Below are 18,330 nucleotides of genomic sequence, written 5' to 3' on the forward strand. Positions count from 1 at the left end.
ATATGTATGTTCATATGTATGTGTTTTTATGTCTGTTCTGTAGCTAGCTATGAAGGAGTAAATCATCTGAAAGCTTAGCATTGATTTTAATCTTGTTTATGTACCTATTGATCACTTAATGCCTCACTTAAATAATCAGTTGTTACCTTCATTCCTTCCATTATTTATTTTACACCAAGGACTTTCAGTTGCCATATTTAAAGAAGAAATTGTGTAGTAAGATAAACCATTTACTTTTGCCTTAGATTATTAAGGCAGTATTACAGCACATATTCAACTCCAGCAAAATCCCTTCTTGTTCTGAGTATCAGTCTCCAAACTGCATGATACTGATATTTCAGTAAACAAATGACTTAGAGAACTTTCACCAGTACACATCTGAAAATCGTCAGAAGACTCTGGACCTAAATACTGAGTCAATAGGTTATGGAAATACAGAAATTTTCATAAAATTCTGTTTATGTACATTATATTTTATGCGCTCAGCAACCATGTAAGCAATTATATAAAATTTAAGTCAGCCGACCAGTTGCACACCATTTTTTTAAAAAATACATAAAACAGGTTCTGATAGCTGTAAGACTATCTTCATCAGAATGGTAAAACTTTTACTATTCTGATGAAGGCAGTCTTAGAGCTATCGAAACCTGGTTATTGTGTTTTTTAAAAGATTGTGTGTAACCAGTTGGCTGACTGTTAAATTTTGTACATGCTATTATCTGTAAGAAATTTCAGATGCTCTTGTATTTCATTCATAAATAACATTAGTTTCCCTTTGACTTTTTATTCAGAACAAGACTGTTGCAAAATTATTGTTGAGATACTTTTATATTCTTAATCATCATCTCATGGTCAGTCACAGTGTTGATTTTGTTCACAGATACACACAGAGTAACAGAATCAACAGTACTTATTTACTGCAGTTATAATTCATATGCAGCAGAAGATGACTGATTACTTATTCACTTATCTTCATTTAAAATTTCTTATTCAAAAGTTGTTACAGCAAGCATTTTTCACTGTATGTTATTAACCTGCTGCTATACAGTCTATGAAATTAACTCCTATGTGGGCTATACATTCTATGAAATTAACTCATATGTAGGTTCTTTTGAAAATGCAGTATTCCCTTTCTTTGTACCATTTTAGTTATTGATCTCAATAAGCATTTTAGATTACCTTTTAGACACATTAACACTTTTCTGTTATTGTCATGCAGTTAGTATAACACAGATAAATCCTTTTCTTTACATTTCAGTAAAGTGTGCATATAAGGACAGATCACTTTTGCCAGTAAATTGTGTCTGGTAACTTATTTGGTAATTCGTAAGATATTTCTGCAATATGGAACTAATTACTTTTAAAGAAAAAATTACAGAAAATACTTTAGTATGTGTCAGTGCAAGTGCATAAGCTCCCATGGGTGTAATGTCTTCCTCCTGCCAACATATTTACTTGATTATTTGGCCAACTGTTTATCTACATGGCTTTCTCACAGACCTTTCTGGTATTTTCTCATCTATGAAAAATTTTGTTTTTATGAGAAACAGTAACTTTAATTTAAGAAGAGAGATTCTATCCAATTAAGAGAAATATCCTCAACGATTTTTAAATGTGGTTAATTAATTTTCACAATTTGCTCTAAGTGCAAAATAAAACACAATATAATAAACATTACTGAATATATGTTGTTGTTGTTGTCTTCAGTCCAAAGACTGGTTTGATGCAGCTCTTCATACTGCTCTATCCTGTGCAAGCCTCTTCATCTCAGAGCAACTACTCTAACTTAAACCCTTGTGAATCTACTTACTGTATTCATCTCTTGGTCTCCCTCTACAATTTTAACTACCCACACTTCCCTCTAACACTAAATTGGTGATCACTTGGTGTCTCAGAATTTTTCCTATCAACTGATTTCTTCTTTTAGTCAAGTTGTGCCATAAATTTCTTGTCTCCACAAGTCAATTCTGTACTTACCCATTAGTTACATGATCTACACATCTAACCTTCAGCATTCTTGTGTAACACCACATTTCAAAAGTCTCTATCCTCTTCTTGCCTAAACTGTTTGTCGTTCACATTTCACTTCCATGGTTACCCTCCAGACAAATGCCCTCAGAAAACGCTTCCTAATGCTTAAATGTAAATTCAGTGTTAACAAAATTCTCTTCTTCAGAAACTATTTTCTTATCATTGCCAGTCTACATTTTATGTTCTCTCTACTTCAGCCATCATCAGTTGGTATGCTGTCTAAATAAAAAACCTCTATTACTTTAATTGTTTCATTCCATAATCCAATTTCCTCAGCATCATCTGATTTAATTGGACTACATTCTATTATCCTTGTTTTGCTTTTGTTGACGACCATCTTATATCCTCCTTTCAACATGCTGCCCATCCGTTCAGCTGCTCTTCCAAGTCCTTTGCTGTCTCCCTGACAGAGTCTGCCTGCCTACCTGGGTGGTAATGTGCTCGCCTCCCATGCAAGCGGGCCTGGGTTCAATTCTCAGTTGGGTTGGAGATTTTCTCCTCTTGGGGACTGGGTGTTGTGTTGTCCTCATCATCATTATATCCCCATCACCGGCATGCAAGTTGCCCAATGTGGCACCGACTGAAATCAGATTTGCATTTGGTGGCTGAACCTCCCCAGATGGGGCCTCCCGGGCAACAATGCCATACGCTTATTTCCATTTTTCACTGACAGAATTACAATGTCACTGGCAAACCTCAAAGTTTTTATTTCTTCTCTTTGAACTTTAATTCCAACTCCAAATTTTTCTTTGGTTTCCTTTACTGCTTGCTCAATGTACTGATTGAATAACAAGGGGATAGGGTACAAACCTGTCTCCCTCCCTTCTAAACCACTGCTTCCCTTTCTTGCTCCTTGATTCTTACAACTGCCATCTAGTTTCTTTAGAAGTTGTAAATAGCCTATAGATTCCTATATTTTACACCTGCTACATTCAGAACTTCAAAGAGAGTATTCAAGTCAACATTGTCGAAAACTTTCTGTAAATCTACAAATGCTATAAGTGTAGGTTTGCCTTTCCTTGACCTCAGTCAGTACTGCCTTGTGTGTTCCTGCATTTCTCTGGAATCCGGAGTCATCTTTCCCAAGGTTGGAATTCATGTTAATATTTTGCAACTGACAGTTAAGTAACACTCATACATGTCAGCACCTGCTTTCTTTGGAATTTCAATTATAATATTTTTCTTGAATCTTGTCTCAAACATCTTGCACACCAGATGCACTAGTTTTGACATGGCTGGCTCTTTCAAGGCTATCAGAAATTCTGACACAATGTCTTCTACTGCAGTTGACTTGTTTTGACTTAGGTCTTTCTGTGCTCTGTTGAATTCTTCTCGCAGTAGGATATTTCCCATCTCATCTTCATCTACATCCTCTCCCCTTTCTATAATACTGCCTTCAACTTCATCTTCCTTGTATAAACCCTCTATATACTCCTTCCACCTTTCATCTTTCCTTCTGGTTTTCCATCTGAGCTGTTGATATTCATACAGCTGCTTCTCTTTTCTGCAAAGGCCTCCTTAATTTTCATTCAATATAAGGAGAAACAAAATACAAGAATTACTTAAGAGTGCTTGTTTGAAAGATACAATACAGATTTTTCATACAATAATGCCATCATGAGATACTGTGGGCATTATAGGTAAACAAACTAACTGAATACTTACATTCCACAAGAAGTTGGTCATTTGATATCCAGCAGTTCTGAGGTTTAATGTCACTGGGAACTGTAAGTATATTTAAGTTTCTTTGGTGAGTAGTATGGTTATAGCACAGGTCACATCTGAAATTCAATTTTTTTATGTAATTTCCAAAAGCATGTAAAACAACATACATGTTTTATATAGCATTTTAAAGCATTTGCAAAAGATGATGTCTCTCATCTGGACAAAATAATTATTTATTAGTTTACTTCAACTGGTTAATAATATCATACCATGACAAAATCAAATGAGTCATCAAAAATTATTACATAAAAGCAATTTGCTTGACTGTCATTGGCCCACTATGAGACAAGATATCCAGTCTGCTTTCAATAGGAGTATTATGTGATATATATTCTTGCATATACCTGGATATACATATGCTTATCCATACAACAGTACCACATCCAAGAATATCAGTTGTTTTATACCAAAAATCTAAGTAATAGGCTATAAGTTCTCTGCTTCAGGGCATATACTGAAGTTGAAACATCTTTAGATACTGATGAAGCCATTGTCTCTCCTAATAATAAAATCCACCTACATATTTCATATTTATGTCATTATACCATCTAAAAGAAACAATAACATGTACAGCTGGCTCAAATTCTAATTCTATTAGTGTCCTGAAAATATCTGTGGAACACAGTTTGACTACATAGCCTCCTGGTAAGATAAAAGTGTTGAGTTACCTAGTTAATTAGTTTTCATGGATAATTTTGCATGATAAATCATAATGCATGATAAATCATAATTAACCAGTTGAAGTAAACTAATAAATAATTATTTTGTCCAGATGAGAAACTTCATCTTTTGCAAATGCTTTAAAATGCTATATAAAACATGTATGCTGTGCCATTATATATTAACATTAAAAATTAATAATTAATTTGTAAATACGGCTACATACTGAACATTTTATTTAATATGCAGATGTACATCTACATCTACATACATACTCTGCAATCCACCATACGGTGCGTGGCGGAGGGTACCTCATACCACAACTAGCATCTTCTCTCCCTGTTCTACTCCCAAACAGAACGAGGGAAAAATGACTGCCTATATGCCTTTACGAGCACTAATCTCTCTTATCTTATCTTTGTGGTCTTTCCATGAAATGTAAGTTGGCGGCAGTAAAATTGTACTGCAGTCAGCCTCAAATGCTGGTTCTCTAAATTTCCTCAGTAGCGATTCATGAAAGAACGCCTCCTTTCCTCTAGGGACTCCCACCTGAGTTCCTGAAGCATTTCTGTAATACTCGCGTGATGATCAAACCTACCAGTAACAAATCTAGCAGCCCGCCTCTGAATTTGCTTCTATTTCCTCCCTCAATCCAAACTGATAGGGATCCCAAACGCTCGAGCAGTACTCAAGAATAGGTCATATTAGTGTTTTATAAGCAGTCTCCTTTACAGATGAACCACATCTTCCCAAAATTCTACCAATGAACCGAAGACGACTATCCGCCTTCCCCACAACTGCCATTACATGCTTGTCCCACTTCATATCGCTTTGCCATGTTACGCCCAAATATTTAATCTATGTGATTGTGTCAAGTGCTGCACTACTAATGGAGTATTCAGACATTACAGGATTCTTTTTCCTATTCAACTGCATTAATTTACATTTATCTATATTTAGAGTTAGCTGCCATTCTTTACACCAATCACAAATCCTGTCCAAGTCATCTTGTATCCTCCTACAGTCACTCAACGACGACACCTTCCCGTACACCACAGCATCATCAGCAAACAGCCGCACATTGCTATCCACCCTATTCAAAACACCATTTATGTAGATAGAAAACAACAGCGGACCTACCACACTTCCCTGGGGCACTCCAGATGATACCCTCACCTCCGATGAACACTCACCACCGAGGACAACGTACTGGGTTCTATTACTTAAGAAGTCTTCGAGCGACTCACATATACTTGGGAACCAATCCCTTATCCTCGTACCTTAGTTAGGAGTCTGCAGTGGGGCACCAAGTCAAACGCTTTCCGGAAGTCAAGGAATATGGCATCCGTCTGATACCCTTCATCCATGGTTCGCAAGATATCACGTAAAAAAAGGGTGAGTTGCATTTCGCAGGAGCGATGCTTTCTAAAGCCGTGCTGATGCATGGACAGCAACTTCCCTGTCTCAGGGAAATTCATTATATTCAAACAGTGAATATGTTCGAGAATCCTGCAACAAACCAATGTTTAGGATATTGGTCTGTAATTTTGAGGATCCATCCTTCTAACCTTCTTATATACAGGCATCACCTGCACTTTTTTCCAGTCACTCGGGACTTTATGTTGGGCAAGAGATTCACGATAAATGCAAGCTAAGTACAGAGCCAATGCAGTAGAGTATTCTCTGTAAAACCTAATTGGAATCCCATCAGGACCTGGCGATTTATTTATTTTCAACCCATTCAGCTGCTTCACAGCCCCAGGGATGTCTATCACTACATCCTCCATACGGGAATCTGTACAAGACTCAAAAAGTGGTATGTTTGTACGATCCTCCTGCGTGAAAGATTTCTCAAATGCTAAATTTAAAATTTCAGCTTTTGTTTTGCTGTCTTCCGTTGCCAGGCCAGACTGATCAGTGAGTGACTGGATGGAAGCCTTCGACCCGCTTACCAATTTTACGTAAGACCAGAATTTCCTTGGGTTTTCAGCAATATCCTACCCACCACCTTTCATAGATTACAATAACAAAATTTCTTTTATGGCATAGAATGTGTTGTCAAGCAGTAACATTATCAGTTTGTTTTCAAATTTTACTTAGTTGTCTGTCAGACATTTTATATGACAGGATAAGTAAATTTTTGTTGCTGCATTGTGCACCCCTTTTGTGCTAAGTACAACATTAATGTGGACTAATTAATATCATTTTTCCTCCTGATATTGTAATTATGTACTGTGAACTATTTGTATATGTTTTTGTTGCCTGTACTGTGTCCACTGAAGATAACTACTGGGCAGGGTTCTAGTCCCTCTGAGTTTAACAATTTCCTCATTTGAATTTTCTCTTTCTATCCTACCTCCCTTTAGTAAACTACAGTTTCTTTCATGGAGGTGGAATCGCTTGTTCTGGAAGTAAGGAGTGTGTTAATCTACTTTTATGTGTTTCTGTCATCAGTGTACTTAATATTTGTACATAAATAAAAACTACATTCCATTTTGTGAATATTCCAGTTTTAATTACAGCTATTATAATTAACAGCTAATCAATATTACATTAATGAAGGATTACCATATTTACTAATACAATGCCACTTACAAAGGAATGAATATTTACGCATAGACTCATTGAAGCTGGTTTCTGGCAGCTAGTCTCCAATTTACTCAATGGGATGTGTAGGACTGCCTAGTGCTCATCGTAACATAGACCTTGTGAGTGTAGGAAAGAAATACTATAGGTTTTTAGATTGCGAGGGAGTCACTTAGTAGTCCACTTAAAAGAATGAGATGTACAACAACATATTATGTTGCACATCATTGTCACATTTTTTCAACTATAATGAAATATGCAACAATGACATGCAATATAATATGTTGTTGTACATCTCATTCTTTTAAGTTGACTACTGAGTGACTCCCACTCATTCTAAAAGCCTATCGTGTGTCTTTCCTACACGTGTCCTTCTTATGATTAGCACTAGGCAGTCCTACTACACACACCATTGAGTAAATTATATACTTGTTGCCAGAAGTTAGCTGCACTGAGTCTATGCAACAATATTCATTGCGTTTTTAAATGGCATTGTATTAGTGAACACAATAATCCTTCATTAATAAAGATTGATTATTGCCTTGCAAATTATTTACGTTAATGTTAATTGTAATAATTGCAAATAAAAGAGAAATATTCATAGAAGAGAAGGCTGTTGTTATTTATCTACAAATATTAAGTTTATTACAGACAGAAATACATAGAAGTACATTATACTACCACACTTATTACTTTCAGGACAAGAGATTCCACCTTGTGGGAAGAAACTGCAATTTATTAGGGGAGCTTAGACAGAAAGAGAAAATTCAAAATTCAACTAAGAGAGACTGAAAGCCTAGTCAGTACTTATCTTCAACAGACACAATACAACTGATAAAAACACATACAAATAGCTCACAATAACGTTCAGATTAATACTCTATGGGATTCGTGAGTTATGAAGGTAAATACAGATCAGTCTTTATGTTCCATTTGATTTGAATATTCTGCTGAATTGAATTTTATTTTTATACAAAAGGTAAGTGTGCACAACACTTGAATCTAAGCACATAGAAGTGAGATATGGCAAAAGTTCAATTTAGATGGAACATTGTAAATGTATTGTCACAGCCAAAGCTGAGTAGCATGGTGGTATGGTGGATATAATACTAAACTGTTGCATGGAGGGTTCTGAGTTCAAAACTCACAAGAAGTGAAAAATTTTAATTTCTATATGCGGTTAGAGTACATTCTAAACGTATCCACAAATGTCAGGAATCATTGTACTGGAATGTTCCCTGTATACAGGGTGTTACAAAAAGGTGCGGCCAAACTTTCAGGAAACATTCCTCACACACAAATAAAGAAAAGATATTATGTGGACATGTGTCCGGAAACGCTTAATTTCCATGTTAGAGCTCAGTTTAGTTTCATCAGTATGTACTGTACTTCCTCGATTCACCGCCATTTGGCCCAATTGAAGGAAGGTAATGTTGACTTCGGTGCTTGTGTTGACATGCGACTCATTGCTCTACAGTACTAGCATCAAGCACATCAGTTCGTAGCATCAACAGGCTAGTGTTCATCACGAACGTGGTTTTGCAGTCAGTGCAATGTTTACAAATGCGGAGTTGGCAGATGCCCATTTGATGTATGGATTAGCACGGGGCAATAGCCGTGGCGCGGTACGTTTGTATCGAGACAGATCTCCAGAACGAAGGTGTCCAGACAGGAAGACGTTCGAAGCAATTGATCGGCGTCTTAGGGAGCACGGAACATTCCAGCCTATGACTCGCGACTGGGGAAGACCTAGAACGACGAGGACACCTGCAATGGACGAGGCAATTCTTCGTGCAGCTGACGATAACCCTAGTGACAGCGTCAGAGAAGTTGCTGCTGTGCAAGGTAACGTTGACCACGTCACTGTATGGAGAGTGCTACGAGAGAACCAGTTCTTTCCGTACCATGTATAGCGTGTGCAGGCACTATCAGCAGGTGATTGGCCTCCACGGGTACACTTCTGTGAATGGTTCATCCAACAATGTGTCAATCCTCATTTCAGTGCAAATGTTCTCTTTACGGATAAGGCTTCATTCCAACGTGATCAAATTGTAAATTTTCACAATCAACATGTGTGGGCTGACGAGAATCCGCACGCAATTGTGCAATCACGTCATCAACACAGATTTTCTGTGAACGTTTGGGAAGGCATTGTTGGTGATGTCTTGATTTGGCCCAATGTTCTTCCACCTACGCTCAATGGAGCACGTTATCATGATTTCATACAGGATACTCTACCTGTGCTGCTAGAACATGTGCCTTTACAAGTACGACACAACATGTGGTTCATGCACGATGGAGCTCCTGCACATTTCAGTCGAAGTGTTCGTACGCTTCTCAACAACAGATTCGGTGACCGATGGATTGGTAGAGGCGGACCAATTCCATGGCCTGCACGCTCTCCTGACCTCAACCCTCTTGACTTTCATTTATGGGGCCATTTGAAAGCTCTTGTCTACGCAACCCTGGTAACAAACGTTGAGATTCTTCGTGTTCGTATTGTGGACGGCTGTGATACAACACGCCATTCTCCAGGGCTGCATCAGTGCATCAGGGATTCCATGCGACGGAGGGTGGATGCGTGTATCCTCGCTAACGGAGGACATTTTGAACATTTCCTGTAACAAAGTGTTTGAAGTCACGCTGGTACGTTCTGTTGCTGTGTGTTTCCATTCCATGATTAATGTTATTTGAAGAGAAGTCTTAAAATGAGCTCTAACATGGAAAGTAAGCGTTTCTGGACACATGTCCACATAACGTATTTTCTTTCTTTGTGTGTGAGGAATGTTTCCTGAAAGTTTGGCCGTACCTTTTTGTAGCACCCTGTACATACAGTATGTCTTCTGGCTGGAAGCACTCTTGTATGTGCAAGTGCTGAATAAACCTTTGGTAAGTGAAGTTATTGTTCGTCATTCATCTAATTACACCTTCTTCTACGTGACACTATTCTGTTGGAGTGGCCGGGTATTGGAACTTGTGATAGTGCACATTATCGACGACACAGTGGCTCCCATTAGGCCACGATACAGTCGCTGTTTACGTGGCAAGAAACCCGAGTTGGAGCCATATTCAACAGATCGCAATCTATCAGGGACAGAAGAAGAAGAGGATATTACGATGACAGCAACTGTGTGCCATCACATCAGACATCCTTCCGGGTTCTCTGGTGACGATAGCCAAGATCCAAACAAGTGGCTAAGGTATATGAGCGCATAGCCAAATTTAATAAATGGGATGACACCGTCCGTTTGGCTAACGTATTTTTCTACTTGGAGGGCACTGCCAAGCAATGGTATGAGAACAATGAGGAGAAGTTCAAAAGCTGGGAAGTATTTTCGGTGGAACTGCACAAGTATTTCGGAGACACACAATGACACAAGTACAAGGCTGAATATTAAGTGCAGGGCACAGCGTCCAAAAGAAACTACAGCATCTAACATTCAAGACGCCTTGGAGCTGTGGAAAATAGTGGATTCTAGAATGAAGGAGGAAGATAAGGTTGCACATCTCATGAAGGGTGTTGCTGAGGATATGTATCGAGCCTAACTCCTGAAGGAGGTTTCAACAGCAGACGACTTCATAAAATGGTGCCAGTATATCGAGACAATGCATCAAAAAAGAATTACACGCAACAAGTTCGAACGGCTTCCAAACGTCGTATTAATGTCTGTGATGGAGGAAGCAACTGATTTCACAAGTGTTCTTAGTCAGATAGTGAGAGAGGAAGTTCAGAAGGCACTTGGATTGCATGGCGAGCAAAATAACCGAAACGCTTCAAGAGGTCATAAGGGAGGGAGTGGAACACACATTGAACCCAATCTCTCGTCCTTCATTTACTTATATTTTGACTAAAGTTCAGTCTTGATCACATCATGTATGTTTTAATTAAAACAAATTTATATTTTGACTAAAGTTCAGTCTTGATCACATCATGTATGTTTTTAATTAAAACATACATGATGTGATCAAGACTGAACTTTAGTCAAAATATAACAATTAATTGATCACTGCTTTCCAAAAATGTTTACCAAAATTGTGCTTCATTTATTTAATTATTTATTTATTCCTTTAAAATGGTGAAAAATTCGAGACCCAGGTGGAGTTATGTTCCTACAATGCCGCATGAGGAACCTGTTTGGGCACCAAGGAAGACTGACGTCTGGAGGACCCAGGATAACCAACCAGTACGTTTCTACTGTGGGCGACTGGGACAAGTGGTGCGCTATTGTCAAGAAAGGCGGCGGATATTTGCTGACGTCCGCGCCAGAAGACGGCAGACCGATCTTAGCTGACGCCAACTTCGGGACGACGAAGATGAACAAGAAGATGTGGGTGCAGCACGACGTAGGTCACCATCGTCGCAAGCTAGCCGCTGGAGACGATGCCCCCCAACACGCCGATCAAGGTCTCTATCGCCGTTTAGAAGCTCCAGCCGATTACCTAGCCGCCGCAACTTAGGAAAACTAAAGAGTGCGACCTTCCTTGGAGGTGAGGTCGCCGAAGAGAAAAATCCTCCGCCATCGATCACTACAAAAATGATAGGAAACTATGTCGTAATTATCACGGATGACCGACCAGCCCAAGCTCTTGTGGACTCTGGAGCATCATATTCAGTCATTTCGGAGAAGTACCGTCGCCAGTTGCAGAAAAACGTATTCGTCGACAACAAAACATCTCTGCTGAAGGTGGCTAATGGGAAAGATGTAAAAGCTACTGTAAGACGTGTCATTCGTGTGGGTATAAGTGGCCATACACAGCCCTTAGAATTAATCGTCTTATAAGAATGTAGTCATGACGTCATTCTCGAATGGGGCTTTTTGAAAGCGTCTCAGGCAATTATAGATTGTGGTCGCTCGAAGATTGTGCTACACGAGATGAGATACTGTGGACAGAAAGATGCGCATCCGAGTGTGTGGAGACTATGTGTGCTGGATGAAGTGATCATTCCTGCAGTCAGCGCTAGAGAGGTAACTGTCATGTGTCAAGCCCTGCAGTTGCCTAGAGAGGTAACTGTCATGTGTCAAGCCATGCATCAACCCCTTGGATCTTGTAGTGGAACGTAAGAGAAGCATATCACTGAAGACTAACTTGGTCATCCCAGCCTCTGTCGTCTTGTTTGAAAACGGATTCGGTGACTTGTGGATAGTTAACTGTCGCCAAGAACCGCAGATCCTTCCAAGATGCATGTGCGTAGCAACCGCTGAGCCGTTAATTGAAGAACAGCTGAGCGTCACAGAAACATCCCGGGAACAACAGAAGCAGCTACTTGCCCTTCTTCAAGAGTTCTCTGAATGCTTCAATCCACAGGTGAAGAGCAAATTAGACAAACCAACGGTGAAGCACCGGATTAGCACTGGAGACCATCAACCAATAAGTCAGAGAGCATACCGTGTGTCAGCAACGGAACGTCGAATAATTAGCGACGAGGTAAAGAAAATTATGAAGAATGACATCATTCAGCCTTCGCAGAGCCCATGATCGTCACCAGTGGTCCTCGTCAGGAAGAAGGATGGCAGTTGGCGCTATTGTGTTGCTTACAGGAAGCTTAATAAGATAACTAAAAAGGACGTTTACCCTCTTCCACGAATTGACGATACACTAGATTGTCTGAAGGGGGATAAGTTTTTCTCAACCATGGACATGTACTCAGGATACTGGCAAATCGAAGCAGATGAGGCTGATCGTGAGAAAACTGCACACGATACCCCAGAGGGCCTGTATGAGTTTAAGGTAATGCCGTTTGGTTTGTGTAAAGCACCAGCAACCTTTGAACGGATGATGGATAATCTTCTTAGTCACCTGAAGCGGACGATGTGTCCTTGTTATTTAGATGACGTTATAGTGTTCTCCGAAACAATTTATGAACACGTAAAACGACTGAGGGCTGTTCTTAAGTGTCTCCAACAAGGCAGACTGAAACTTAATCCAAGAAAGTGTCTCTTTGGAGCAAAAGAAATCAAAATACTTGGACACCTTGTGTCAAACGAGGTATGCGGCCAGACCCAGAAAAGGTGAGATCTATAACGGAATTTCCTATTCCTGAAAGTATTAGAGATGTGAGAAGCTTCCTCGGATTGTGTTCTTATTACCCTCGTTTTATCAAAGACTTTTGTATCGAAGCCAGGCCACTCCAAGAGTTGTTGAAAGCTGATGCTAAATTTATCTGGGGTGGTGCTGAACAAGATTCTTTCGATGTGCTGCAAAAAGCTCTGACGACTGACCCTGTACTTGGTCTGTATGATGAGAGAGCACCTGCAGAACTAACGCAGATGCCAGTGGGTATGGGATCGGTGCTGTTCTGGTGCAGATTTCGGATGGAGAAAATAAGGTTATAGTCTATGCTTCTAGGACACTTACAAAAGCCGAAAGAAACTACTCAACTACAGAAAGAGAATGTCTTGCCGTGATCTGCGCCATGTGGAAATTTCGACAGTATCTCTGTGGAAGGCCATTCACAGTTGTTACAGACCATCATTCACTTTGTTGGTTGACAGGTCTTAAGGATCCAACATAACAACTCGCCAGGTGGGCACTACGTTTTCAAGACTACGACATTACCATAGTGTACAAAAGTGGAAGAAAACACCAAGATTCCGACTGTCTCTCAAGAAACCCTGTGCAAGACCATCAAGACTGATGAAGGAAGCCGGCCGGTGTGACCGAGCGGTTCTAGGCGCTACAGTCTGGAACCGCGCGACCGCTACGGTCGCAGGTTCGAATCCTGCCTCGGGCATGGATGTGTGTGATGTCCTTAGGTTAGTCAGGTTTAAGTAGTTCTAAGTTCTAGGGGACTGATGACCTCAGAAGTTAAGTCCCATAGTGCTCAGAGCCATTTGAACCATTTTTTGATGAAGGTAGTGACCGTCTCGCTGCACTTCACGTTCTCTCTGCTGAGCAGAAGAAGGACGCCACGATATCTCAAATTATGCTTGCCTTTAATCGGTCAGAGGATGTGAAAGGACAATTAAGGTAGTTAATGGATTACTTTGAAAGAAAAACTTTGATCCGTTTGAAAAGAGATGGCTACCAGTGATTCCTAAACACATGCGATTAAATGTTCTACAGAAATTCCTTGACACACCTGAGGCCGGACATTTAGGATTTATTAAGACAAACGATAGAATCCACAAGAGATTATTCTGGCCAGGTTTATTTAGGAGTGTCCATCATTATGTGTCGCACTGTCGAGAGTGCCAGAGGAGAAAGGCAGATCCTCAGAAACGACCTGGCCAACTCATACCAATTCCACCAGCTGAAACGCCTATCCAGAGTGTTGGGATTGACCTCCTCGGACGATTTCCAACGTCTGCTAGTGGCAATGGATGGATTATTGTTTGCACTGATAATCTAACACGCTATGCCATTACAAAAGCCGTGACAACAGCCGAACCATCCAAGGTAGCCAAATTCATCGTGGTAGACATTGAATTAAAACATGGTGTCCCAAGGTCGTTAATTACGGATCGAGGGGAAGTTTTTCAATCGAATCTTGTGAAAGAGATAAACCGTTAGTGCAGCATACTCATCACATGACGATTGCCTACCATCCGCAAACTAACGGGCTTACTGAACGCCTTAATAAGACCTTGGCCGACATGCTATCCATGTTCGTCAATGTTGAGCAGAGCAACTGGGATGAGGAGCTACCTTTCGTGACGTTTGCCTACAACACCGCCAAACAAGAAACCACAGGATTTACGAAGTTTTTCCTGGTGCATGGGCGTGAGGTGACTACGGCGATGGACACTGTGTTTCCGTTACATCCTGATGACGTGGACGACGGCTGAATCGGCCAGGTACTAACCAGAGCTGAGGAAGCTCGACAGTTGCTCGACTCTGCACGCTGCAGGCTCAAGAAAACGATCGCCGAAGGTATGACGGGAGCCACCGCCCTTTTGTCTACCAGCCTGGTGACCTCGTCTGGACCTTCACTCCTGTACAGAAGGTTGGTCTCTCTGAGAAGCTCCTCTGGCGCTACTTTGGACCTTATAAGGTTGTAAGACAGTTGTCTGATATTACTTATGAAGTTGAAGATTTCGACCCCGACACAAGACGACGAAAGATCAGAGATACGGTCCACGTCCATCGAATAAAGCCCTATCTGGATCCTGCAGCTGCAACCCAGGGTAAATTCGAAGCTCCAGCGACAGGCAACAAGCGGAAAGGTGACGAAGAGGGCAGCGACAAAACAAGTTCTAGGGAGATCACCGCCAGGGTGAGCATCAGTTATCAGGAGCCGGAGTACGCAGGACCGATTACTCGGCCCCGGACTAGGACGACGTAACACCGAGACGCTGTTCGCTTAAGGAAGGATGTCCCAGCAGAAGTTGAGTAGCATCGTGGATATGATACTAGACTGTGGAATGGAGGCTCGTGTGTTCAAAACTTTTAATTTCTATATTCGGTTAGAGTACATGCTAGAGGTATCCACAAATGTAACAAATCATTGTACTAGAATATTCTGTATATATATATATATATATATATATATATATATATATATATACTGTTTGTGTTCTGGCCGGAGGCAGTTCGCTCCACGCTCTTGTATGTGCAAGTGCTGAATAAACCTTCGTTAATTGAAGTTAGTGTTCGTCATTCATCTAATTACACCTTCTTCTACGTGACAGCGTTTGTTGAATTAATATTGCATTACTATCAACTGCTGCATTCTTACATTACGAGGCAAGTAGTAAAAAGAAGTGATTTACTTACTGACAGTGATCCCTCAACCATATATGCCAAAACTGAACTGGCTCTGGGAAATAATCATTAAGTTCCAGATGACTCTCTTGTAATTTCAGCTGCCCTGTAATTAATACATAACTGTCATATTTTGTAGTTAATGATTGACACTGTTGTGCCTGTTCATCAGTATTACGTTAAAAAACTTAAGATCAGAAAGCAAGCCCACGAGTGCTTTCCTTACAGCAGTCAAGCTCAAAACAATATTTCCTAAACTGTGTTCACAGATATTTCCTTTGTTCTCTTGTGTTTTACAATGAGAACTTAGTAATCCTAATATGGTAAATTAAATACTATTGGCTTCTGATGTACGTTTCACAGCTACTGTAAACTTATCATTGGTGCTTGATATATATTAAAATAAGCAAAAAACGTGGGGAGTAGGAAGAAAAAAATAAATACAAACACCAAACACGTTCTGTGAATGTGTTATCCTTGATATTTATGTAAGTTTTCCCACCATATCTTTATGTCTCTTACGATCAGGAACATGTTAACTGTAATTCCGTGAAGAGCATGATAGGATCAAGATTCCTGTGAAGCCATTTTATTACCTCAAGAGTCCGCCCCCGGTAGCTGAGTGGTCAACGCGATAGAATGTCAATCCTAAGGGCCCGGGTTCGATTCCCGGCTGGGTCGGAGATTTTCTCGGCTCAGGGAGTGGGTGATGTGTTGTCCTAATCATCATCATTTCATCCCCATCCACGCGCTAGTCGCCGAAGTGGCTTCAAATCGAAAGACTTGCACACGGCGAATGGTCTACCCGACGGGAGGCCCTAGTCACACGACATTACCATTAATTACTTCTACGATTTTTAACTTTTCATTTATTTCACCTCTGGCAGTGTTTATGTGCAAAATGCTGAGTTACGCCATGGTTCAGAATCCGTGTACGTCCCCTTAAAAAAAGTAAGTCACTTCAAAGGTCGGAGGAAGGAGACATCATCACCAATTCTAACAGAACATTGCCTAGTAAAGTACTTTGGTGTTCAAACCATCCTTAGATTGGTGACAGCATTACCTTTTATTGTTCAGTAAAATCAATAAGTGGTTGACACACCTCAAATTACTTGTGGGAATAAATTTGGGTATAAGTAAGTTATAGCAAAGAGTGTACCACCTTAAAACTAAGTACATTGTAAGTAACTTAAAAACAAAATACATAACATATGTTACAGAGCAGAAACCATTTCATGAGTTCAGGTTAATGAAAATAAATGTTCAGTTGGGTATGTGCTGGACTGGACAAAGAAATGACTCTGATGGTAGAAATGTTGTGTACCGTACAAAGGAGGCAGCAGGAAATTAACAGTAGAGACTGCTCCTTGCTGGTTTGTTTCTCTGTTGGTTGCAAATGAGTTGCTTCAGGATAATTTCTTATGAAACCATAATCTGGTATCTGACTGCAGTTATTCAAATGAAGTGCAGATAATTAAATGTAGCGTAGTATTATCAGCTGTTGCACACTGCTAATAATGTAAAGTTAAATCAATAGTTGGAAATATCATCATGAAACCATCATGGCATGAAGGACTATGCATCACCTTCTCTTGCTCACTAAGGTATTACGAGTGTAACACTAGAAAACAGAAAATACTGATTTACAGGCATGCTGAAATGCGCTTTCAAATTAAGCAGTTCATTTATAAAGTATATTATATCAAATCAAAACTTTACTCAAGGTTGCATCAATGTGAAGGTTGCATCAGTATTTTGACACTCAAATAAAAATAAAGGTGTTAAAATTTACTGGGCAGAGAAATAATGCTCATGGAAGCTGATATTATATCAACAGGCACATGCATTCTATTTTTAAGAAAATTACCATTAGGATGCAATGGATGTCTATGAGCCCCTTGCCCCATACAAATTGAAACACAAAACTGTTTCACTAAGATTAAAAATTAAAACCATTAAATACAGTTTCTGTGAGGAAAACAAGGTCACTGGAATTTGAAATAGAGGTAAAAATACATATTAAATGAGCAGCTGCCTGTCACATAGAATTAGCATGGATCATACCCTGAGGAAAGCAAGGGACAAAAACGTACTTACGGATATGAATGACTTCACCGATCAGTGCATGATTTGTCAAATGTCTGACGATTGTTTCAGAAGATTGTGAGGTGATCAGGTACCAATGAATGTCTCATACACGCAATCCTGCAGGTTCAGTATGGAGTGTCAAGTCATGGTTTCAGCCAGTATCATATGGAAATTGGACAGCTCTCAGCATTATCGAGGACAGTTTGAGCACTGTGCAGCATTGGGACATGACTGTCAAACCTACCGTGCAACCCTGAAACTGATCGTGCGTCGCAGTAACCATCCATACATAATGAATAATCTCTGGAGAACTTCTTCTGAAAAGTGGCCCAGCTGTAATAACATCACAAACATTTTGAGGACAAGCAAGCTTAAGAGAAGTAGAGCATGTTACAACACATATGGTAGAATGTTATCCAGTAGCAGATTTTGATTTCTCATAGTTAGTTTCATGTTCCATGGATCATTTGTGAGATTAATGGTAATACTGTGGAATGAGTCATTTTACATTCAAATTACACATTCACATGTAAATAT

General features: G+C 39.9%; 1 protein-coding gene across 1 annotated transcript in view; it reads right to left on the minus strand.

Moving 5' to 3' along the window:
• LOC124555629 (trimethyllysine dioxygenase, mitochondrial) overlaps positions 1 to 18,330 on the minus strand; it is a 494,241-nt gene that overhangs the window by 291,511 nt on the left and 184,400 nt on the right. The window contains exons 3-4 of the mRNA XM_047129605.1: positions 15,718 to 15,811; positions 3,697 to 3,812 (exon numbers count right to left, since the gene is read on the minus strand). Coding sequence (XP_046985561.1) covers positions 3,697 to 3,812; positions 15,718 to 15,811 — 210 coding nt within the window. The remainder of the gene's footprint in view (positions 1 to 3,696; positions 3,813 to 15,717; positions 15,812 to 18,330) is intronic.

The sequence above is a fragment of the Schistocerca americana genome, chromosome X (genome assembly GCF_021461395.2).
Source record: "Schistocerca americana isolate TAMUIC-IGC-003095 chromosome X, iqSchAmer2.1, whole genome shotgun sequence".
Classification (NCBI taxonomy): domain Eukaryota; kingdom Metazoa; phylum Arthropoda; class Insecta; order Orthoptera; family Acrididae; genus Schistocerca; species Schistocerca americana.